General features: G+C 34.5%; 1 protein-coding gene across 1 annotated transcript in view; it reads left to right on the top strand.

The window, feature by feature from the left end:
- Window positions 1-321: 321 nt before the first annotated feature.
- Window positions 322-25,593, top strand: part of GALNTL6 (polypeptide N-acetylgalactosaminyltransferase like 6) — an 875,194-nt gene continuing 849,922 nt past the window's right edge. Inside the window, exon 1 of the mRNA XM_045830767.1 lies at window positions 322-623. Coding sequence (XP_045686723.1) covers window positions 486-623 — 138 coding nt within the window. The 5' untranslated portion in view covers window positions 322-485. The remainder of the gene's footprint in view (window positions 624-25,593) is intronic.

Below are 25,593 nucleotides of genomic sequence, written 5' to 3'. Positions count from 1 at the left end.
TTACACTTGCTGGGGCTGAGCGGTTTCCTCCCACGCAGTCCTAGCTACTTACCCCGCTTCTCCCCAACCCAGCCCTCTGCACTGGGGGAGGGGGGATACCCAAACTCCCGTTTCCCTAAGTATCTAGCACGCCATTGACTTTTTATAACTTATGGTTAGTTTATGAAACAATGATACTTACTCCATCTGCTTTATATTAATGGAGGTCAACAGGCTTAGTGATTACCTCAGTCAAGTCATTTACTTCTAAGCCAATAGATACTGCCTTCGTCATAGTTTTCTGGGGGGAAAGTAACTGTGTGTTTGTTCTGCAGATGCTCAACTCCCTCTGAATCCTGCAGATTGGTGCTGAGCACGCAACAAAAGTTTTTAGCTTCTCCTCAGTCTCTGGTGCTTCGCAGGGAGAGGCAAGGACTTTGCCATTAAACGCAAGAAGCAGCCAGGGAACCATCTCCTTTAACTTTTCATACCTGTTACAATTTGCAATGAAGAGGAAACAGAAGAGATTTCTGCAGATGACTTTGTTATTCATGGTGGCTTTGATATTCCTGCCCAACATTGGCCTCTGGTCTCTGTACAAGGATAAGCATCTGGTGAAATCTACGGAGCCTGGGGAGCAGCAGGTAAGTACCACCCAGAGAAAGACCACAGGAAAACTGGTGAGGCACTCTACCCGAGTGGGGACACAGTGGGGACATGGGAAGCAGGTGGGGGATAGGCTTGGTTTTGCTCCCAAGTCTTTACAGAGCTGACACTACACGACTCTAGAGACTTTGGGGTTTAAGCAAGTAGTTGTTTGAAGATCACAGTCAATGACAGCATGAAATGTAAAAAAAATAAAAAAAAACTAGAAAAGGAGGGTAAGAGATCAAGAAGAAAAGATAATCTTTCACAATTGGTCCTTAGGTTGATTTTTGTCTTGAGCTGGGTAAAAGGTAACTGCTTCTTTGTGGGAAGTGGGAGTAGGTTTGCTACAAGTTTATCACAGAGATTTGTTTTTGCCTTTTATCTGCTTTGCATATGTGTATTGAATTGGGTAAATAAACCATTAAACTTGTGAAGTAGTTGAACTAGTTTATAAAAAAAAACTAAACTACAGTTTTCTAAATTTTTGGTTGTTATGTTTACTTAGCAACAGCTTTTTACCCTGTGAAAACTTAAAGTCTCAGTTTCTTCTCCCCTGTTGCTAAGGTGGTACGGCAGGCTATACCACCAGAGTCAAGCATAGCCATTCAGTGTTACAGTCTGGTGATAACAGTCTGCTGTTGAAAGCATTCCTGGTGTTGAGTCAGAAACACCATGTAGTGTGGCATGTTTTCTGTTTACTTAGAGTGCAGTCTGTCAGTATGTGCATTGCTCAGGACTTAACATGGATCAAAATAACTGTCTCCCTTAGTGAGCAATAATGAAAAACATCCTTCACAAAACATTGATGAAATTAAATATTGTTGCATTCCTTGTTTTATTGATAAATAAAAGAGCTTCAGTAATTAAACTTTGAACAGTAGAATACAGCCTTCTTCCTGATGTTGATATAACACTTTTTCAGTTATGCCTGTGCCTCACCTTGGAATATTAATATTCTTAATTCTAAGCATCATCATCCATGTACACTATGTACCTTCCACATAAAAAGTGCTTAGGTTGTCCATTTGTGGACAACAATACAGAGTAATGGCAATTAAATATATTTTTTAATTTAAAGTTTACTTTCTTTTTATACTGGGAGTGGATAGTTGTGAAATATGTGGAAGTAATCTGCTTTATCATCATCACAAGTAATCAGTACCAGTTGCTAAACTTTAAAGATAACTAGTTGCTGATGGATTTTTGGTGGATTAGCATTTTGAGGGAAAATGCTGACATATTTGTATTTAGTTGTTGATCTCCATCATCCTCTCTAACAGGGAAGTAACTCCAAGTTAAAGTATATTCTGTTCTCTCATTCCAATGGGAAAAAAAAAGGACATGGGCACTTTGGATATTAAACTTTTTTTCTCTATTTAGATCATTTATTTCTCCAACCCTTGATATGAACATTAAAGTTGTTAACATTAGTAGTTTATACACTATTATGGAAAATTTCCATCTGATATTAATAAAATAACAAACAGAAAATGATTTTTTCTTGAATTTTGCTCACTCAATTAATAACCAACTGAAATATTTTCTGGCATAGCTAACATTCAACACTAATTAATCTTATTAATGAGATCTTTACATGGTTCTATCGATTTTGACCCTTAATGAGAAATTTGTGTTTCCAATGGCATATAAACACAAAATAGAGCAAATCAACTCTGACTCATTGTTATAATCTTCAAAAATGGTTTTCTCATTTCAAGAAAATGATACTCAGTATCAGATAAGAAGTTAATGGGTATAAGAGGCATAGAGTGGCAAGAGAAGGAGCTGTATCTCAAAGTTTCATATGCTGTAGAGTAAGTAAGAAGGTGAATATCTTGTGACATTCCAATTTACTAATCCTATGTAACAGTTTTGAAGCCAAGAATAAAGAAAATATAGAAGCAAAATGTCATAAAATGAATGTCAATCATGTAGTTTAGTATTTTTAGCCTAAATAATGGTTTTAAAATTAATACTTTCTTATAGATACAACATAAAGTTAAAGAAATAGAAATTAATCACTGAAAGACAGAATTCATTGTAAAACAGGGAAAGGCAAGCTTTTATTGGTTTTATTATATTACTAAATATAATTTGAATGAAAATTAGTGTATGTTGACATGATACAACTATCAGATACGTAACAGTTAAGTTTTACACACACGCAATTGACCAGATAAAAAGTGGCTTGTGATGATGAATTAAACATGCTTAACACTGTGATATAATAGTTTACTAATGAATCTATATTTCAATATTAGCAAGCCAGCTTAATACAGATGTTTTCAACTGAGGCATGTGATTTGACTATTGGGTAATGTGTTAATCAAGTTTAGCAAATTTATGTTAAAAATACATTTTCTTGGTTAATTGCTAAGTTTTCTGCAAAAGCCATTTTTTACTATGTTTATTACCCAGTTGTAAAATGCCGAGGTTAAGGATTATGTGCTGATTGGGGCATTGAAAGCAGTAAGTACTGAAGCCATTCAAAACAAGTCACATGTGCAAATAAGAAGTCTATTTTTACAGCAGTTTTGTGTAAAATAGCAGCTGTGGCTTTGAGTGTGGTGTGGCAGTGCTCACAGGAGGTGAAAACTTCTGCTGTTTCATGGACTTTAATTATTCCTGTGGGTTTTAGGGAAATATTTTAACTTTGTAAAACTTCAAAATCATAGAATGGCTAATACTTTTAAAATACTTTAATTTGTGTTTTAACAGAGCACATCACTAACAGTTTATCTGCCATTAAGTATAGTGTTTATTATGTAAATAATAATTTACATAATAATTTATCTGAGGTAAATTAAAGGGAGGTAAAATAGAAGATACTGATCAAAACTGTGTATTACTTTTCAGGTTGTTTAATATTTTACAAATTTCTCAAGTCTTTTATATGATTACAAATTAATTATTTTTGTATTTATTATTATTTTACATTACAAGTAATATTTATAAGTCTCATAATATTTAAACATTTGTCCCATCTATTATACAAAAAAGAAAAAATATGAAATAAAATTCCCAAATTATTTATTTCAAAGTTTTTTTCATACAACCAAAAAGGATTGAAAAAATAGTTTTAATCATGCAATAATTAAAAATGTTTGTTGTTGCTTGGTTTCTGCAAAATTGGAATCAGGTTACTGAAATAAATATTGAGCTTTTGAAATTTGTATGGTTTTATAAAAAATATAAAACTATTTTATAATTCTTGGTTAGATGTTATTAAATCATCAATCATAATTGTCATATGTTATTTTCAGTTGAATTAATTTTGCCACATTTTTTTGATTGACTTGATATAATTATCTGCTTTATGTTGTTTAGAAATATATACATATGTTTAAAAATAATTTATTGATAATGAATATGATATTTAGCTGAGGATGATTACTATGTCATTATTGTATAGTAATTCTTAATTTCATTTAAAATTTTTGAATAGCTATTCTTTGGTTTTAGCTGCAATTGAATTAAAGTTATGTATTTAGATTTTTGTTAAGTTGTGCATTAGGATAATAATTAGAAAAAAGTAACATTTTAGAGCAAACCTACTTTATCCCCTATTATTATACATCTTTTCCTAATCACTTATGCAAATATAAGTAAATTAAAGCTGCTTCAAAACTCTTTTCTTGAACACACTGAAAGGATTAATGAAAATGTAGCTGTAAAATAGTTTATCAACTAAGTTGCAAATAATATGAGCTGTAGAAATAATTTAAGAATATGCATTGTATGAAGAGGTTTTTGTAATATTTGAAATAAAAACTAGGATGAAAATCTGAGAATCAGACATTTTCAGAATTGTCCAGAACGATTTTAGAAATATGTTTGGCCTACACTTTTTTTTTTACCACATTAAAAAACTAACAAAAACTAGACACTCAAGTCACTTTTAAATTGTAGAACCTTCCAGCTGGTGTGGCTCAGTTGGTTGGAGCATCATCCTGTAACCAAAGAGTTGTGGTTTGATTCTTAGGTCAGGGCACATGCCTATGTTGAGGGTTCGATCCCCAGTCCATGTGCTTCTGATCCCTGGTCTGGGTTCATATGAGAGACAAGCAATCGATATTTCTTTCTTTCCCTTCCTCCTTCTCTTCCTCTCTCTCCAAAAGCAGTGAAAAAAAAAATGTCCTTTGGTGAGGGTTGAAAAAATTACATTGTAGAACCTTCTTGTTTCTTTGTACATCAGAATTTCTGTTTATTAAATAGGGCTAATCATGCCTGCCTCATAAGAATGTACATAAAGTACTGAGATCACACTTTGGATATTGAAAATATGGTAAGATAATATATTGCTTGTAGGTAGATCCACATGTAAGCCATATATTTATAATTCCTGATATAATTTTCTCAGCATCTTTGTCCAGCTCTTCTAATGTTAGCGCCACTTTGGCTAAGAAACTTTTTTTATGGTACCTGATACTTGTTTTTTGATGGGAAGATGTCAGATGATCAGTACCCAGTGTAAGCAAACATGCTTTCCTTTGTCGTGGTGATCACAAAACCTGTAGAGTGTGTGTCTTTTTTAGCAGACACTTTAGATTTTGGAAGAGCTAAGTACAGAAGAAAAAATTAAAATTTTCTCTCCTCCTGTACTTAAGATTGTACATTATCAACACCTTAGATGTGAAATGATGCATTAATTTAGCCATACTGTTCTTAATTAGCTAAGGTGTGGATTTTAAATTAGGGCTTTAAAGATCTTTTCTTGAATTTATGGAAAATCCATTCTGACTTGTTACAGGATCACACCACACAGATGACTGTAACATTTGTTTTAATTATTTGCTGTGACCTAGTAGATCAAAACATGATTAGTTCATCACCTTGCCCCATGGGAGACAGTGTGAAACATAGCCTTTCATTCATGATCTGGTAAAAAAATAAGATAGTTTTTTTCCCCCTGCTCATTGCTGGGTTGGACAAGCTGTGCTGAATCAATTAACCTCCCACATGTGTGTGTTTTGTATAAAAGAAAGCAGATCAAGGGCGGAATATACAGGTAAAGGGGTAAGAAAGTTTGGACAATTAAGTGGCCTAGAGAAGAGAATGGAGATTTGTTTAGTAAGTTTTGTTAGAGAAACAATGACAACCTTTATGGAAGTTTGCAACTGTGGCTTTTTGTAACACTCTTATACAGATGGAAGTCAGGTAAGGTACATCAAGGAGGGAATAAAGGAGGGAATAATAATTAAAATAAGGAAAAGTCATTAAGCAATGTAAGTAGCATAAACTATCAGGTTTGGTTCTGTCCCGTCCAGCAGTCACTTTCCATTCTTGTTTGTTTGACTCGCTTACAACGAAGAGGTGAGTACTGGGTCCTTAGACTCTTAAAACCATTGGGCATGTTCACGCTGTTCTTCTCTGTCCTTAATATTTACATGTATGTTTACAAAAATATCTTTATGGAATCAAAGGTGCAAATGTACAAAGAAACAGGAGGTTCTGAAGATGACGTAAAGATAGACACTCATAAACTAGATTAGATACTTGTTGTCTTTATGACCTCTGTCTGTTATACCATAAAGCTTATAATTCCTGTTATCTCAAGTTGCTTCTGTAATGTTTGAGTGAAGAACAACAAACATTTGTGCCACTGAGAATATGTATTTTGACAGTGCATGTACACACACACAGTGTATGTATGTATATGCACAGTGTGTGTGTGTGTGTGTGTGTGTATTAACCAGTGCCTATATATATATACACACACACATGTGCATATACATACATATATACATATACTGGGTTTCTTCAATGGTTGAGGAGAAGACCTTGGACATACATAAACATTTAAGACATGCTTACTACCACTATTCCTGAGTCCCATGCTGGTGTGTGTTACTACCAACCTTCAACTAGGTGGCCAGAAAAAGGTGAAAAATAAAGTTATATTTAGAGTGAAAGTGTTTTACTCTAATCACAACAGTGTTTTCTCCAGCATTTCTACTTTCAGTGTGGTGAGAAGAAAAAGGTGGACTGGATTAGCAGTACCCTCAATTGAAATGTATTCATTTAACATATTCATTTATTTAGCAACACACATACACATATACATCTGTCCCCACACGTGGTCTCACTTATAAAGAAAAATAAAGACACCCAACTGTTTCATTTTCTACAGTTTTCTCTTACTTTTGTAGCTTCTGGCTTTTTCCATTGCTTTGAGTGCACAAAAACCTGTTAGTCAATTGAGTTTGAAGCATCATTTAAATGTTATTAATATAATTCTAGGAAAGTACAGAGAGAGATAAAGAAAAAAATGCATCAGCCTCTAGAAGTACTTTCATCTATTTAGCAAATGTGAGAATTGCATTAAGGACCTAGCCTGTTAGAGTTGCACGGAGTATACACAGAGCACACTGCTGTTATCTGGTGTATAATCAATAGAGTTGCGGTTGTCATAGACTACTGGCAGGTGCCTATCTGTGCTTTGTTGCAAGGAGTGGTAGTGTTTCAGTGAGGGCTGAGAAGGCGAATTTTGAATGTGTTTCAAGTATTGAAATGCTTCAGCCATATTAGTTCAGTACATAAAGTCTAGGAAGCTAGAAACAGTACATTTTATTAAAAATGACTTCAAAAATTTTTATCATATTAAAAATGACCAAATGGTCAGGGCTGCCACCAAGGTTGCGTAAGTTGGGGTTTTCTTTCTTTGTATTTTTGGCATGCCTCTCCAGCAAGAGAATTCAACTGAACCCAATTTGAAGAGAAATATCAGGGTTTCTGTACTGTCTTGATCTCTTTCTGTATGTAAGTGTGTAGGCTCTGGCATAGAATTATCAGTATGCAAATTCTGGCTCCAGCACTTAGCACGTTGTGTCACTCATTTAGCAAGTCACTGATCTTCCCCAGATCAGTTTCCTCTTTAGTAAAATGGAGATGGCAATACTTTCCTATAGTGCTATAGTGAGGATTGAATGCTTAGTATCATTAATAACACAGGGTTAATGGACATAGATTATCATTATATATGTTATATGTATGCATAAGCAATCATTGCCTTTAGCAAGACAATTAGTGCTTGTTTAATAAATATTTACTGATGGCTCTCTTTGCCAGGTGATGTCCAGACAGCACAGCAGAACAATGAATATTACACAGGGTTACCATTGATGGGTTCAATCTGGGAGGGAAGACTGTTGAAAAAACAAATAAATAAGATCTAGAAAATAAAAGGGTGTTCTGTATAATTTTTGGTCCAATCCTTGACAGGTTGTCAGTTTTTATTTTTATATAATCATTTATTGCAAAAATAGTTTTTAGGTACATTGCAAAGTTATTCAAAAATTGAAGTTTTAATGTAATTTGAAAAATTCCAGCAATGTTTCTTTGTAATAACTATCCTCCTTTCCTATAACAAAAAATAAGCACACGATCACAAGTGGGCATTTTTTTCTTTGCATGAATTACAAGCAAGCACTTGAGAACTATTTCTGTTGTTTAAATCTTGCTCATGAGAGGGATTGGATTATTCTGAAAAAAAAAGTTAAAAAACAAAGTAGAAACTATCAAAAATCATGTAGCTACTTTATGTAATTACTATTCCCTTCAGTTGGAGTTAGGAGCTTCAGAAAAAGTGTATCACATTATGCCCTCTCTTAATTTTCTCAGTAGTGAATTGGAGAGATAAAACTGATATTCATGAACAAAGAAACAAGCAGTTCATAGTAGAATCTTCTATGTGTGTCATTGGCATTTAGAGAAGGAAGAGAATAATGAGGTTTCTGGATCCAGTGGAGCTTCATTACTGTGGGAGGTGAATATTGAGCCTCACCTTGTTATCAAAATGAGACAGGGTTGGGGTTAGGCTGAAGGAAGGGCGGGTACTTCAGGTTCATGTGTTGGTGTTACTACTTGCTGAAATATATCATCTGGGGCATCTTAATGTCTTTACACCTCTGTTCTTCACATGTTACCACAGATATTACTTCATAAAACGGTAGCAGAGAGAAATAATTGGATGAATATATGTAAATTGCCTGTTACAGAGTGAATATTCAATTAAGAGAAGCTTAACAAAGAGCACTGCTACCTTTTTCTTAGCATTTAGAACATTCCTTGAAAGTAATAAGTAAGCTTATCATTGTGTAACCCTAGTAAAGATTTAATAGGAAAACACGCCTCCGTCAACTCGTCTATTGTTGATAAAACAGGTATTTATTGAATACACACACGATATTGTGTTAGACCCTGATGCAAACAAGTGATAGAGATGAATCTGTGTTCAATTATTTTATGATTTGTCATTAAGAAAATACATGTGCACACTTATAGTACAGGGATTGATTTTATTGTTTTGTAAGAAATACATGCTCTAAGTATTTGGAGTTTGGAAGAGGTAGAGAAAACATCAGTTATCGTGAGATATTTTACATTGCCCTAACTGTTTCTTACACCTGTGCTGACTTAATCCTCCACAGTTAAGTAAGGCACAGAGATGAAACTTGAGTCAATGAATGCACTGTGGAGTCATAAAAAGAGGAAATGATAAGCAGTGTTATCAACAGCCACAGTTAAGGCAAGTGAGGACTTTCAAAAGGTCAATGGGTTTGCTAATTAGTCCCAGGTACTCTCTTGACTGTAGTTACACTTGTAGAGGGGTAAACAAAATTGTCAAAAATTAACTGGTAAGACTAAATATACAACTAAAATATTGTGTATTTTTAGACAGTTAAGAGGTATTGGCTGGGTTAGTATTGACATAAACAGCTAGATTGGGGGCCTCGGCTGGTTGGACACAAAAGAAGCCAGGGGAGAAGGAAGCACCAGCCCCTGTGGCAGTACAGATAGACAAGGAAGGGGGGAGAGTGAGAGAAGTGGGGAAGGTTGTTATGAAAATGGAGATTTAATGGTTTGAGTGCCTCCAGGCAGAGAGGTCTGAGATTTTCCCTCTGCAATTATCTTACTAATTTGGAGAGGTAATTAAACATTTATGAAATGTTTTGCAAAGTATGAAACAATATAGGTATATTGTGGCTGTAATGTGTATGTAGATGATACATAGGTAGTTAGATGTTTTCCATAGTACATGTAATCCTGCAGTAAGGATTGAAGACTGTAATGCTGAATGCAAATGTCAAGAAACCATGTGGCAGCCCGCTCAATAAGATAACAACATAACCTGTCAAAATAAATTTAGAAAATGACCAAATGGATACACAGAGCAAAGAAATAGCAATTTCATTAAGTATAGGTAGTGGGATGGGGGCAGTGTTATTACAAGAGTAAGGAGAAAGCAGTATTAAGTTGCCATAATTTAAGATAATATATGAATAAGAAAAGTAATAAAATCATTATGATAAAACAATAAGAATAAAAGTAATAAAAGATAATATACTAGTAAAGATAAGGTAATATTTATTTATTATTTTTTCCATATGCCAGACACCATGTCAAGATGTAGTCACAGGAAATCATGACAGATGTAGTATTACTATCCTCTATTGCAAAAGCAATGAGTTTTTTTCAAAAGTTTTCAAGATTATATAGTGATGATTTTACCAATATTAGTGTTGGACTATACATCATTTACCATATAATAAACTGCATTGAAAGTATCCTAGACCATAGCAACATAAGAAATGAAATACTAATTATAAAAGGAAATGTGCACAGTGATGAAGAGTGTGGACACTCATCCAGGATGTCTGTTTTTAGTTTCAGTTCTATTACTTGCTGAGTGATCCTGGATAGGCCACTTATCTACTCTGTACCTCAGGTTAACCATTTCTAAATAAGTATAAAATCAGTGCCTACTTCATTGAGTTGATGTACCGGTTAAGTTAGCTAACATGCATAAAATGCTTGGAAAACTTCCCTGGCTGATTGGATTTTACTATTTTTAGATAGCGTAAGAGAGGGGTGTCAAATTAATAACTATTTAGTGGAATTGTTCCCCATCTTAAATTCTGTAGAAACTTTCTACTCCTCTTTCATGAGCTGAAGGAATTACATTTTCTGCAAGATCCTCAGCATTTTGAGGCAAACATGTTGAGTCCTTACACTATGTGAAATGTGGAAGGAACGATAAATATCGAGGAGGCCAAGAGGATAATGTTCAGGAAAGGCTACAAATATAAGTCAGTGTATCACCTTAACCCCTCGTCCCTGCTTTTTCCCGTTCAGAGTCTTCTCTCCCCCCTCTTTTCCTTTGAAATTTTTATTAAAGATAAATTTCACATAGGGATTGATTTGATCAATTATTAACCCTATGAATGGATAAAAGACTTGAAACATTTTAAACATTTGAGTTTCTTGCATTATAAAAAAGGTTTTGTTGGACTTAAACATACTTCCAGTTACTGGAATGTGTATATGAGAAATATGTTTTAGCTCAAGGCTTCTGCTGTTGCTATTGTTTTGTTTGTAATGCTGGGAGCATTGTCTCCTAAGCATTGTCTGCTTAGTATTGTCTTCTGAAGGGAAAAAATCTTTTTTTAAGTTAAAAGTAAAATCTGGCACAGCAAAGCCAAAACTACCAGTAAAGAACCATTCTATGCTTTTTTGTTTAGCTTTTCATCTGTGTTTTCCAAAGCTCCTTTTTTCCAACCTTCTCTTCTCAAATCTCTCTTGTCACCACCTCTCCGATCAAGCTCAGCAGATAGCTTGGCCTCATTCCTCAGTGAATGTAGAACTTTCATACTGGGAGAGCCAAGACTTCATGCCAAAAATCAGAAAAAAGAACTTGCATTTATTTACCAGTTCTCTATTTGCCTCCTGATACTATGGAAAAATGTCCCTGTTTTTAGGACAAACATGGTACTTCTATCCAGACTGTGATCAAAACTTTTTTAAAAAGGATTTTGCACCCTGGCTGGTGTATCTCAGTGGATTGAGCGCAGGCTGCGAACCAAAGTGTCTCAGGTTCGATTCCCAGTCAGGGTACATGCCTGGGTTGCAGGCCACAACCCCCAGCAACCACACATTGATGTTTTTTTCTCTCTCTCTCTTTCTCCCTCCCTTCCCTCTCTGAAGATAAGTAAAATCTAAAAAAAAAAAGCAATGAAAATATGTCCTCAGTTGAGGATAAAAAAGAATTATTTTTAAAAAAGGATTTTGCATATTGATTTTTTCTTCTCTTTTATTTATTGTCAGCCTTTTGCTTTCTGATCCATCCTTCAAACCAGTATTTAAACTTGCTAATTGTGGAGGTGTGGGGAGCAAGAAAGCAAAGCCAAAATAAAATGTCCTAAGTGCCACTCTGCCCTTTTGCCACTTCCCTGACTCCCCCCTTCTCTTAATCACCAAACCTGATGCACCTGATTCCTTACTTTCCACTTCTACTCACCTGGGGTCAAATCCAACTCCTCTCCTCTGCATTAACTGCTTTCACCAGTGTCACCAGGAATCTGTTGGCAGTTCATTCCCCAGAGGACTTCTCATCAGCCATAGTACTTGATGAAATTTAACTAAGCTCTCTCTCACTTGAAATGATCTTCTTCATCTGAGGCTAAGAAGGGAAGGGGTGGGAGACTTAAGAAATTTGAAAAAGTAACTGTGGAAAGCAGGGCAGAAAGTGATAGGTAAACTTGGAGTGATTCAGACTGTGCAAACCCCAATTTTAACTCTCCTATTCCCCCTGCCCATTCCCCCTACCACCCATACATAAACACATTTAGAGAGTCCCTTGTAGACTACTTCTGTCCTTTTCCTTAAAATGGAATATTCTCCAGAGGTCTGTACAATTATTTCTTGTTCTGTGCTCTCCACAGGGGCATCTTACCCAGCCCCTCATAATTTCAGCTATCACATGCAAGTCAATGGCTCCCAAATCAGTGCGTCTAATCCAAATTTCCTTCTGAGTTTATAATCCACATACTAGTCTGAAAGCTAGAAACAGATAATTTAAGCTTTAAATATCTAAAGTGAAATTCATCTTTTTCTTCCACTCCCTACACCTGTCCTTCTTTTGTGTTTCTTATCTTAATGAAGCATACCATCATCTATCAGGTGTTCATTATATTTGGACCTTCATTATCTTGACACTGAAATTCAATTGATTGCTAAGCAGTAGCAATGCTTCCTAAAACAGCCCTCTTGGATTCATCCACTTCTCTTTAATCCCCCTTGTCTCTCACCTGGTTCGGACCAGCATAAGCAATGTACAACACCCTCATCTTAATACTCCTGCCTCTTGCCTTGTCCTTCACTCCACCCTCACAGTAGCCAAGGTTGATTATTCATAATGCTTCACTGAAACAACTGGCTGCCCTTCCTAAATTGATTCATTGGCCTCCCACACATGTTTAGATTGAAGTTCAAATTCTTTAATATGACTTTACTATATTAAGCTATACCTCATTTTAGATTTAAAATGCAATTTTATTAAATTTATTTGGGTGACATTGGTTAATACAATTATATAGGTTTCAGATGTACAAGTCTGTAGTACATCATCTATATATTGTATTATGTGTTTACCACCCCAAGCAAGCCTCCTTCAATCAACAAATCAACACTTATACCCCCTTCACTCTCTCCTAGTTCCCCCTACTTTCCTTCCCTGTGGTAATTACCATATTGTTGTCCCTGTCTAGGATTTCCTTCCTCCCTTCCTCCCTCCCTCCCTCCCTTCTTCCCTCCCTCCCTCCCCCCCGCCACTCCCTCCCTTCCTTCCTTCCTTCCTTCCTTCCTTCCTTCCTTCCTTCCTTCCTTCCTTCCTTCCCTCCCCTCTCCCTCTCCCTCTCCCTCTGCCCCTTCCTCCCTTCTCTCTTTTTTGGCTTAATACCTTCACCTTTTTTTACCCAGCCTCCCTGCCCCATCCCCTCTAACAGCTGTCAGTCTGTTCTCTCTTTCTATGGATCTGTTTCTGTTTTGTTTATTAGCTTACTTTGTTCATTAGATTCCAGATGTAAGTAACATCTGGAACATCAAAAATCGTATGGTATTTGATTTTCCCTGACTGGCTTATTTCACTTAGCATAATACTCTCCAGGTCCATCCATGCTGTCAAAAAAGATGAGATTTCCTCCTTCTTCTTCTTCTTCTTCTTCTTTTACAGCTGAGTAGTATTCCATTGTGTAAATGTACCACAGGTTATTTTACCCACTCATTTGTTGATGGACATTTTGGCTGCTTCCAAATCTTGTGTATTATAAATAATGCTGCAATGAATATATGGACAAATATGTTCTTTCAAATCAGTATTTCAGATTCTTAGGATATATTCCCAGAAGTGGAAATACTGGGTCATAGGCAGTTCCATATTTAATTTGTTGTGAAAACTCTATTTTGTTTTCCACAGTGGCTGCACCAATCTGCATTTCTACCAATGATACAGGAGGGTCCCCTTTTTTCTACATCCTCATTAACACTTGTTATTTGTTGATTAATTGATGGTAGACATTTGGACATGTGTGAGGAGATAATTTCATTGTGTTTTTAATTTTCTTTTCTCTGACGGCTAGTGGCATCGAGCTCTTTTCATGTCCATCAGCCCTTTTCATGTCCATCTGTATGTCCTCTCTGAAGAAATTCCTATTTAGGTCCTTAGCCCATTTTTTAATTGATTTTTTTTTTGTTGGTGTTGAGTTGTAGAATTTCATTTTTTAAAATATTTTATTTATTTATTTTTAGAGAGGAAAGGGAGGGAGAGAGAGAGAGAGAGAGAGAGAGAGAGAGAGAGAGAGAGAGAGAGAGAGAGAAACATCAATGTGTGCAGTTGCTGGGAGTCATGGCCTGCAACCCTGGCATGTGCCCTGACTGGGAATTGAACCTGTGACACTTTGGTTCGAAGCCCGTGCTCAATCCACCGAGCTACACAGCTAGGGCTTAGAATTTCTTTATAAATCTTGAATATTAACCTCTTGGCAAATATGTTCTCCCTTGCAGTGGGTTGTTTTTTCATTTTGTTGATGGTTTCCTTTGCTGTGCTAAAACTTTTTAGTTTAATGTAGTCTCATTTGTTTATTTTTTCCTTTGTTTCCCTTGCCTGAGGAGATACATGGGGAAAAAATATTGCTGTGAAAAATGTTCGAGATTTTACTGCTTATGTTTTCTCTCAGGATTTTTATGGTTTCAAGTCTTATATACAGGTCATTCATCCCTTTTGAGTTTATTTTTGTGCATTGTATAAGTAGGTGGTTTAATTTCTTTTTTTTTTTTTTGCACATGCCCGTCCAATTTTCCTAACACCATTTATTAAATAGAATGTCTTAAACCTCATTATATGTCTTGCCTACTTTGTCAGATATTAATTGACCATAAAAGCATGGCTTTATTTCTGGGCTTTCTATTCTGATCCACTGATCTATATACTATACTCTTTTTATTACTATGCCCTTATATTTTAGTTTGATATAAGATAGCAAGATTCCTCCAAGTTTTGTTCTTTTTCCTCAAAATTTCTGTGGCTATTTGGGTTTTTTTGGAGTTCCATGTAAATTTTTGCAATATTTTTTCTAGCCTTTGAAATACACCATTGGCATCTTGATAGAAATTGTTTTTAATGTATAGATTGCTTTGGGCAATGTGGACATTTTAATGATCTTAATTTTTCCCATCTAAGAAGATAGTATGTGTTTCCACTTATTTGTAGCTTCTTTAGTTTCTTTCTTCAGTGTCTTATAATTTTCCAAGTACAGGTCTTTCACATCTTTGGTTACATTGATTCCTAGGTGTTTTATTTTATTTTTTTTTTGATGCAGTGGTAAATAGTATTGTTTTCTTAGTTTCTCCTTCTGATAGTTCATTATTCGTGTCTAAAACTGCAACCAAATTTCTGGATAATTTATGTTGTATCCTGCTACTTTACCGAATCTAATTATCAGTTCTAGTAGATTTTTGGTGGAATCTTTAGGGTTTTCTATACACAGTATTATGTAATTTGCAAATAATGACAGTATTACTTCCTCCTATCCAATTTGGATGCCTTTTATCTCTTCTTCTTGTCTGATTGCTGTGGCTAGGACTTCCAGTACTATGTTGAGTAAGAAAGATGAAAGTGGGCATCCCTATTCTGTTCCTGATCATTAGAAAAATGCTTGTAGTTTTTGCCCATTGAGTTTGATGTTGGCTGTGGGTTTGTCATATATGGCTTTTTATCATGTTGAAGTATGTTGCCTCTTTTCCCACTTTACTGAGAGATTTTTAGCATCATTGGGTGCTGGATTTTATCAAATGCTTTTCTGCATCTATTGATATAATCATGCAATTTTTTATTCATCATTTTGTTTGTGTGGTGTATCACATTTATTGATTTGTGGATATTGTGCATTCCCAGAATAAATCCTACTTGATCATGGTCTACAGTCTTTTTAATGTATTGCTGAACCTAGTTTGCTAATATTTTGTTGAGGATTTTAGCATCTATGTTCATCAGGGATATTGTCCTATAATTTTCTCTCATTGCAGTGTCTTTATCTGGTTTTGAAATTAAGATAATGTTGACCTCATAAAATGAGTTTAGGACTCTTCCCCTCCATTGAAATTTTTGGAATAGTTTAAGGTTGATAAGTGTTATTTCTTGAAATCTTTGGTAAAATTCACCTGTGAAGTTATCTAGTCTAGATCTCTTATTTGTTGGAAGTTTGTTGATTACTGCTTCAGTTTGATTAGTTGCAATCTATTTATTCAGATTTTCTGATTCTTTCTGATTAGGCTTTAGAAGATTGGATGTTTCCAGAAATTTATGTATTTCATCTAGATTGTCCAATTTGTTGCCATATATTTGTTCATAATAATTTTTATAGTTCTTTGTACTTCTGTAGAATCAGTTGTTACCTCTCCTTTTTCATTCATATTTTATTTATTTAGGTTATCTCTCTCCCTTTTTTCTTTCTTTTTTTAAATAAAATATTCTCTTTTTTAAAGATTTTATTTATTTATTTTTGGAGAGGGGGGAGGGAAGGAGAAAGAGAGGGAGAGAAATATTAATGTGTGGTTGCCTCTTGCACATCCCCTACTGGGGACCTGGCCTGTAACCCAGGCATGTGCCCTGACTGGGAATTGAACCAGCGACCCTTTGGTTCGCAGACCTGCACTCAATCCACTGAGCTACACCAGCCAGGGCTCTCTCTCTTTTTTCTTGATGAGTCTGGATAAAGGTCTGTCAATCTTGTTTACTTTTTCAAAGAACAAGCTTTTGGTTTCATTGATCTTTGATATTTTTTAGACTCTATTTTGTTTATTTTGCTATGATCTTTATCATTTCCTTCTACTCACTTGGGTTTTGTTAGTTAGTTGTTAGTTGTTCCTTTTCTAGTTCCTTTAAGAATAAAGTTAGGCTGTTTGTTTTTATTTTTCGTGTTTCTTGAGGTAAGCCTGTCATGCTATGAATTTCCCTCTTTGGACTACATTAACTTTTCCATAGATTTTATGTTCATTTTCATTTGTTGCAGGCATCTCTTGATTTTTCCCTTTGATCTCATCATCAACCCATTCATGTTTAGTACCATGTTATTTAGACTTCATGTGTTTGTGGATTTTTCAGTTCTTGAATCCAACTGCTCATTACTTCACTGCCAAGATTACCTAAGCTCTAACTGCTTAGAACTTCTTTAGGTTCCTGAGAATATCATGTTCTTACACCTCCAGGATTTTGCATGTATTTTATTTTTATTCTTGCCTGGATAATTTTTGCTTTCTTTCAAGTTCTCACTGGGAAACATTCCCTGAACTTCCATGCTTGTTTTTGGTAACTTCCCTAAGTGTTTCCTAAGAAAAACCTTCTTCCCACCACCCCCTTATGATAGAATTAATCTGTCTGTGTATTAACTATCTATTTAGGTAATTTATTTGCCATTTTCAGTACGTTTTTTAAACTCAGTAGTAAATTGAATGATGGCCCCCTCCCAAAGATATGTTCATGTACTAATAACTTGACCTTCTAAATGATATCTTATTTGGAAAAAGGTTTTTGGCAGATGTAATTATATTAAGGGTCTTGAAATGTAGTAATCATTCTGGATTATGCTGCTGGGCCCTAAATCCAATAAGAAACACAGAGGAGATATTTGATGGTCAGAAGAAAAAAAAGACACAGACAAAAGAGGGAGGTGCAGTGTGAAGATGGAGGCAGAGATTCAAGTGATGTGGCCACAGACCAAAGTGAGGGAATGCCAGCAGCCACCAGAACCTGGAAGAGGCAAGGAAGGATTCTTTCCAAGAGCCTCCAGAAGCAGTGCAGCCCTGCCAACACCTTGATTTTGGTTTTGTAGCTCCCAGAACTGCGAGGGAATACATTTCTGTTGTATTAAGCCACCTAATTGGTGATAATTTGTTATGACAGGCTCAGGAAGCCAATACAGTTAAGAATTGTCTATCTTTACACTTTTTATTTCCAGTGCCCAGCATTACTTAACCACAAAGTAGGCACTCAATAAATAGTTATTGAATGAATGAGTAGTGGTACAAGTTGTTTTCTATATTTGAACTCATTTGAGCTTTGCTATATCTATACCCAAAATAACCATGCTTAACTCAGTATGTATGTGTAAATGTCATACAGGTATTGTCAAAAAGCTATGACTATAAAAAGGTAAACAATTATTTTACTCACATAAAAAGGTAAACTATTGTTATACTCATGAATTAAGGTTGTGTTAATATGTGTGTTTTTCTGTCCATCTCTCCCAGAGTAAATATGTTACTATGAAAGACTTGACTGATTCTGATACTGAAATAGCTATGAGATTTCATCAAACATGCAGCCATCTGGGTATGCTATAGAAAACATGTAAAACTCCTGTTAACTTAAATAAAAAGAAGGTAGTCATGTTCAAAAAACCTGTAAGATAGAGAATGAAATATAATCATTGAATCTATGCTTTCTCTAATGATAACACTACCTGAAGTGTAACTTTCATCCATTTAATGTCTAGATACAATATGTATCTGCATTCAAGTAGCTATTATGATAATTTAGAGGAGACTTATTTTTAAGACTTTACTAACTTGTTAAAAAAAGAGCTTGTGGTTGAGTTAATACAACCTGCAGGGGAGCACTAAATGAGCAATTCATAATATAAGTCATTTTGGAAGTATAGGTGCATATAGTTCAAGGGGCTGATTTTCATTTAGATGCTGCAGACCTTGAACTTCCATTGGTTTGATTCCCTAGCACAGGTCCTCTTTGGAACAGCTCCTCTCCTTTTGAAAATGTCTACCTTGATTTACCTGTGTTCACTTTAATTAGTGGCCATGTAGCAAGAATTTTGAAGAAAGGAGAGAAAGGGAGAAAACTCAAGGGCATAACTAATGAAAGAGATCAGGGAAAAAATTATAAGAGCTAAAAAAGATATGACAAGTTTTATTTGGTAGAGGCATACTTAATTCAGTGTCTTAGGGGAAAAGGTCTGACGGTTCTGATAATTAAATAGCATTGTGTTTGATGAGGTGGTTTCACATTCTTCATAATGCTAAATTACTCCAAGCACATTAATTATATCCATCTTGTTTGTACTAGTATTATGGTCAGCTTTGAGTTTTGAACTTTTCTTCCTGACATTTCTATTGACTGCTCACCTAATTTTGACCTTCTTTCATTTCAGTTGCTGTATTAACATGATTTCTGATAAAAAAAGGTTCATTGGCCACATTCAGCTTTTAAAAGATGTGAAGAAATATTAGAAGAAGTTGTTTAAATGGGGTCATCTCCCTGAATATTATCCACACAATGCCATCTAATTAGTTAAAATACCATTTTAAAATGTTCTTATAAATGGATAAAAATAATACATGCTATTACACAGTCATTTGTTTCATGATATTTAGAAAGTTAAAATTTAAATTTCTAGGTGCTGTCTCCTAACAAATATGTGTCCACAAATGGGCAACTATGTACATACATTTTAAGCCATTCATCTGATTTGAATGCTAGAATTATTATTTGCTTATTTATAACACTTAATATGAATTTTATATTGTTTCTTTGAGTATTTTTAGTTTTATATTTCTAATACTTTAAGACACATTTCATCTTTTTCATCTTTTTCTTATGATAATATATTTACTATGAATAATTTATCAGTTCTCTATCTTTCATATATATATACACACAAATATATTTACTAATTTCTGTGATATTTTCACTTAGGAAATATTTTGATTTTGATTTCACTGATGCAATATACTGATTCTGATGAAATCATTAAAGAATGAATTTTTAATATATTTTAATCCAAGTATAGTATATTTGCCCCTTTTAAAGTAAAATAATAATTTATATATGTTTGTTAGATTTTTCTCATTCTTTTTATTAGTTTTTGCAATGCAATTTTTTATTTAAGCAGGGTAATCCTGTTAATGTACACTTATCTTATAAATACAATATATTTCTTTTATTTTCCACATATATATTTTAAAATTTTTATTTTATTTTATTTTAATCATTGTTCAAGTACAGTTTTCTCCCTTTTACTCCCATTCCAGCCCACTTACCCAACCCTCCCCACTTCCCTCCCAATTTTTTTCCACATGTATTTTAATTATTTTTAAGGCTGGTTTTAGATTGTGATTTTCTTCCATCAAATGTGACATTGAATATGTATGCATATACATACATATATATGTATTTTCATATATATATGAATTTTGCCCTTGTCAGGATTGATAGACATGTGAGTACATTGAGAGGAAGTATTGAATAATATTTCATTTCTCATTTTAGGAAACGTCATTCTGCCCTCTGGTTTATTAAGTTTGAGTAAATATAAATTACTCAAAAACTACTATCAAAAACATCACTTAGGGATAGTGAATAAGAATGATTTTATTCTTTTCACCATGGGCCCAGGGAAAAGAGTCATAAAATAAAGCATAAAAGGTAAGTAGGTCTCTCCACTAGCTTGTGGTGAGTATTTGAGGCTGATATATGTGTATTTCTAGAAAAACATAAACAGAAATAAGATTCTAAGTCCTACCATCACCAAAGCAAAATGTTTAAGTTTACTTATCACATCGATGAAGGTACAGATTTTGGGATTATTTTTAAAAAATTTAAGGTTGCCCTAAATGCTCACTTTAACCAATATAAAATACCACAGTATGTCCAAATCTTATCTTGATGATTCTCTCCTGAATTCTATTCCATATAGCCTGAATAATAGTATGCTGAGCAGTATTAGGGTTGGGTAAGCGCACAAAAATAGGATTTTAAATCTAGAATGTAAAATTAAAAATAGCTTTCCTTTTGTATGAATGGAAGTACATTATAAATTTTCTATCACAGTGTATAGTGGAGACGCTGAATTGAGGTTGACTGGTGACATATTTTTCATAAATTTATGTTCCATTCACTAAAATATTTATTTCTTAATAATGAATGTCATCTGTGAGTGGATTCTTAGAGTTTTCAAGTATCTTATTGCAGATTTGATCAGTTTGTTAAATATGTATTACATTTAGCCAGGATTTGTTGAAATTGCTGTTACTAAGAACAAAATAAAATTAAAGAAAAATAATTCTGTTATGCCATTAACTACTAATACAGGCATACCTTGATTTATTACACTTCACTTTATTGTGCTTGGCAGATTCTGTATTGTTTTACAGGTTGATGGTTTGTGGCAACCCTGCTTTTAAGCAGTACATGGGTACTATTTTTTAACAGGATTTGTTTACTTCGTATCTCTGTGTCATATTTTGGTAATTGACATAATATTTCAAACTTTTTCATTATTATCTTTGTTGTGGTAAGCTGCAATCAGTTATCTCTGATGATACTATAATTGTTTTGGGGTGGGGTGCCACAAGTCATACCCATGTCGGAAGCTGCAGCAAGTTATCCAGATGTAGCTAAGATAATTAATGAAGTTGGCTACACTAAAGAACAGATTTTCAATGTTGGGGAAGTAGACTTATATTGGAAGAAGATGCCATCTAGGACTTTCATAGCTGGAGAGAAGTTTCAAAGGACATGCAAACTGTCTTTTTAGGGGCAAATACAGCTGATAACTTTAAGTTGAAGCTGGTGTTCACTTACCATTTCAAAAATCCTAAGATTTTTGAAATGGTAAGTGATCTTAAGAATTAGATCTTAAGAATTAGAATTAGATCATAGATCTTAAGAATTATGCTAAATTTACTCTGCCTGTGCTCCGTGAATGGAACAACCAAGCCTGGATGCAGCACATTTGTTTACAACACAATTTACTTTTGTTAGCTCTGAAGACCTGCTTCTCTATATATCTATATCTATATCTATATCTATATCTATACAGATATAGATATAGATATAGATATATAGAAAGATAGATGTACATATATAGATATATCTGTAGCTATGTCTAGATATAGCTATATATATGTATAAATATAGAATATATATATATATAAAGTCTGTTTGTTTGGAAAAAATCCAGCCACTGTTAATATAATGAGAATGGTTTGCATTACATCAACGTAACCTGGTGGTCAAAAAGAGTGGACTGGAATGCGCATGTGTAAACAATCAAGACTTCACTGTGCTAGTCAGTGGAGGTAGTAGGTGCCATTGAGTGAGCATGTGTACTGTGTGGCCATTGCATTCAATGGCTGAGTGAGTAGAGCAAGACATCTACATAAAATTTTATATCAAACTTGAGCGTTTTTCTGTGGAAACTACTGGGATGATTCAGAAGGCCACAGCTATGGGCAACTGGTGATTGGCAACTGCATCACAACAACACGTTCACTCATGCATCACATCTTGTGCAGAGTTTTTTTGTGAAACACCCTATCATCCAGGTGATTTAGCCCTTGTACAATCCAGATTTGGCGCCCTGTAACTTCTGGCTTTTCCTAAAACTAAAATTACCTTTGAAAAGTAAGAGATTTCAGACTGTTGATGAGATTGAAGAAAATACAGTGGGGTAGCTGATGGTGATTGGGAGAACTGTGTGAATATAACATGGAGGGATACTTTCTGGACAGACTACACACATACATATATATGCATATATATATGTATGTATGTATATATGTTTTTTTGTGTGTGTGTGTGTATATATGTCTTTCAGATTATTAGTACTCATTGACATTGCACCTAGGCACTCAACAATGTTCATGATTTGTTCCTGCTAACACAACATTCATCCTTCAGCCCATGGATCAAGGAATAGTTTGGCTTTCAAATCATTTGAGAAGTGAATTTTTTAAGGCTATAGCTGCCATAGATAGTGATTCCTTTAATGGATCTAGGCAAAGTTAATTGAAAACTTCCTGGAAAGGATTCACCATTTTATGTGCCATTAAAAATACTTGCCTTACATGGAAAGAGGTAAAAATAAAAACTTTAACAGGATTCTGAAGAGGGTGATTCCAACCCTCACGGGTGACTTTGAGAGGTTTATGAATCCAGTGGAGGAAGTAATGGCAGATGTGGTGGAAATAACAAGAGAGCAAGAATTAGAAGTGGAGCCTGAAGAGGTGACTGGATTTCTGTGATCTCATGATCAGATTTTTGTGGATGAGGGATTGTTTCTTATACATGAGCAAAGAAAGTGGTTTCTTGAGACAGGATCTACTCCTAGTGAAGATGCTCTGAATACTGTTGAAAGGGCAACAAAGGACTTAGAATATTACATAAATTTAGTTGGCAATGATAAAACATTGGCAAGGTTTGAGAGGGTTAACTCATATTTTGAAAGAAGTTCTCTGGGTAAAGTGCTATCAAACAGCATTGCATGCTGCAGAGAGATAGTTCATAAAGGAAAAGTCAACTGATGTGACAAACTTCACTGTTGTCCTTTTATAAGAAATTGCCCCAGCCACCCCAGCATTCAGCAGCCGCCACCCTGATCAGTCAGCAGCCATCAACAGCGAAGCAAGAACCTCCATCTGCAGGTTCTGTAGTGCAAAAAGTTAATGCTCATATACCAGGAGATTCTGAGTATAAGTATATTAAACCAAGTATTACTTTCTTACCTGTCAAATGTGGTTGATTGTCAATTCAAGATGGATAAAATAATCTAGTCTGTTTCATAAATCAGATGAGGAAATTAAACAGTTATTTGGCCAAGCCATACAGTGTGTTATGAGCTTAATTCATCTTAATTTTCCTGACATAATGAAGTTTTCCTTGTAACAACTAGTATTGTTATAACTAGTTCCAAGGTGTCACTGGTTCTCTGTCATTTGGAAATATTACACTGGATCCTGAGCTTCTCTTGGGAAATTTAGGATCCCAACCCTAGTATACTCTCCATAATCCTTCCTTTGTAGAGAAACAAACATAATGAAGAGATGTAGGGTTTTCTTTTACATCTACTTGTTAAGAGCACACAATAAGTAATGGTTAATAGATTTTAAATTTGCACACATTTATAACCTGTGATGGTTAATAGATTTTAGGAAGAGGGAGGAAATACTAGTGCTGGGAAAGTACAGATATACACTTTAAAGATGTCTCCCTGGAAAAATTGCAAAAAGTGTCCTCTTTTATTGGCACAGGCAAGAAGGAATAAGGACAAGAGGCATGAGATGGATGTGTTTAGGTAAAAAAAGTTTGGGGCTGGTGTCTATAGAAGAAATTGATGAGTCTGAGAGAGGGAGCATGTTGTTGTTTGTTTTTATTTTTCTGCAGAGTGTAGCAGTAGAGTTATTTCAATTGGAGAACCTTGTAGAGAGGACATGGAACTTGAAGCTGCAATATCTGTATCATAGTTTAACAAAGAGAATGAGTCATCAGAACTAAAGGCAATGTCTGATTTTACCCCTTATTGATACCACCTAGTTTACAAAGGACATCCTGCATGTTCCTCTTAGCATCTTCATTTTGTGATTAGATATTGGAAAAAAAATTGACAAACACACTACTTAGAGATTAGGGATAAATTAGAAAGGATTTATGAGGTCACAAACACATTTTCTGTTTAATTTTCCAGGGTTTTCTGCTTGTGTTACTGCGAGAATATAATGGAGACTTCAAAAATTATAGTACATGTTTTCATATAAAATATTTTAATATTATAGAGCATGAGCTTCTAAATACCTCTTATAATTCAGTTAATATTTAACCATAGTGCTATGAGATATTTATGCATATATGTGTACATATGTAATCATATATTAATAAAGAATCTCACTTATAAATTATACTTTTATTCATTGATTAAAATTTGAGGTTCATGTAAATTTTACCTCAACATAAATGATAGTGTTGATATGATGCATCTGCTAGAACATAGCCAGGACTTCGTTATCCTATCATAAAAGTAACTAGTCCAGGATTTTCTTAAGTAAAAATTTCATATAAAATTTTTTATATTCCAGAGAGAGGTTGAATTGGAATGAAAACCTGGGATAATTATGTATAATCACTTGATTACATTATAAAAGCTTTCTAATTTTGATGGAATTTTCAAAAGATATTTTTTATAGTTTTCAGATCATTAACTCATTATCCTTTCATTTCATACTATTATGTCTTATTAGGTCTATATTTTTGTGGACTTTTATATCTTTTCACAGGTCTGACCATCCAGTTCTTATCATTTTTCTGCTTCCTTTGTAGCTCCTCTGGATTATTCATATAATTAAAGAATGAATCTGGTGCCTACAAAATAATGAATTTAGAATTCAGTCACTAATCATGAGATAGCCTGTGACAATGTGTGAGCCTTAAGGAGGATAATTTTGCTATAGTAATATATATATAATAGAAGTTACAGAAAGTATTCTTCTGTAGAGCAATGCCTCTCAATCCTATAAGTGGATCACAATCACTTAGGTAACCTTTTAAATAACAGCAACATCCAGGGCCTCACTTAGGCCAACCAATTTAGAGTATCTAGGAGCAGGATGCTGTCAATGACATTTTAGTCCTTAACTCCCAAGGTCATTCTAAGTTGTACTCAGGGTTGAGAGGTATTGTCCTAGATCTGTACGACAACTCTGTATGTCACATATCAATATATACAATCCCTCAACATGTACTGGGTTCTGTTCCCAAAAGACACTTGCAAATTATATTAATTCCTCTATGGCTTTTAATTAAGTTGGTAGGAAATCAGAGATTTGTACCATATTTTTTTAAATCCA

The sequence above is a fragment of the Phyllostomus hastatus genome, unplaced genomic scaffold, assembly GCF_019186645.2.
Source record: "Phyllostomus hastatus isolate PE091 unplaced genomic scaffold, TTU_PhHast_1.1 phas_contig_159, whole genome shotgun sequence".
Lineage (NCBI taxonomy): Eukaryota > Metazoa > Chordata > Mammalia > Chiroptera > Phyllostomidae > Phyllostomus > Phyllostomus hastatus.
The sequence above is the reverse complement of the archived record's forward strand: the minus strand, read 5'-3'. Positions and strand labels throughout refer to the sequence as shown.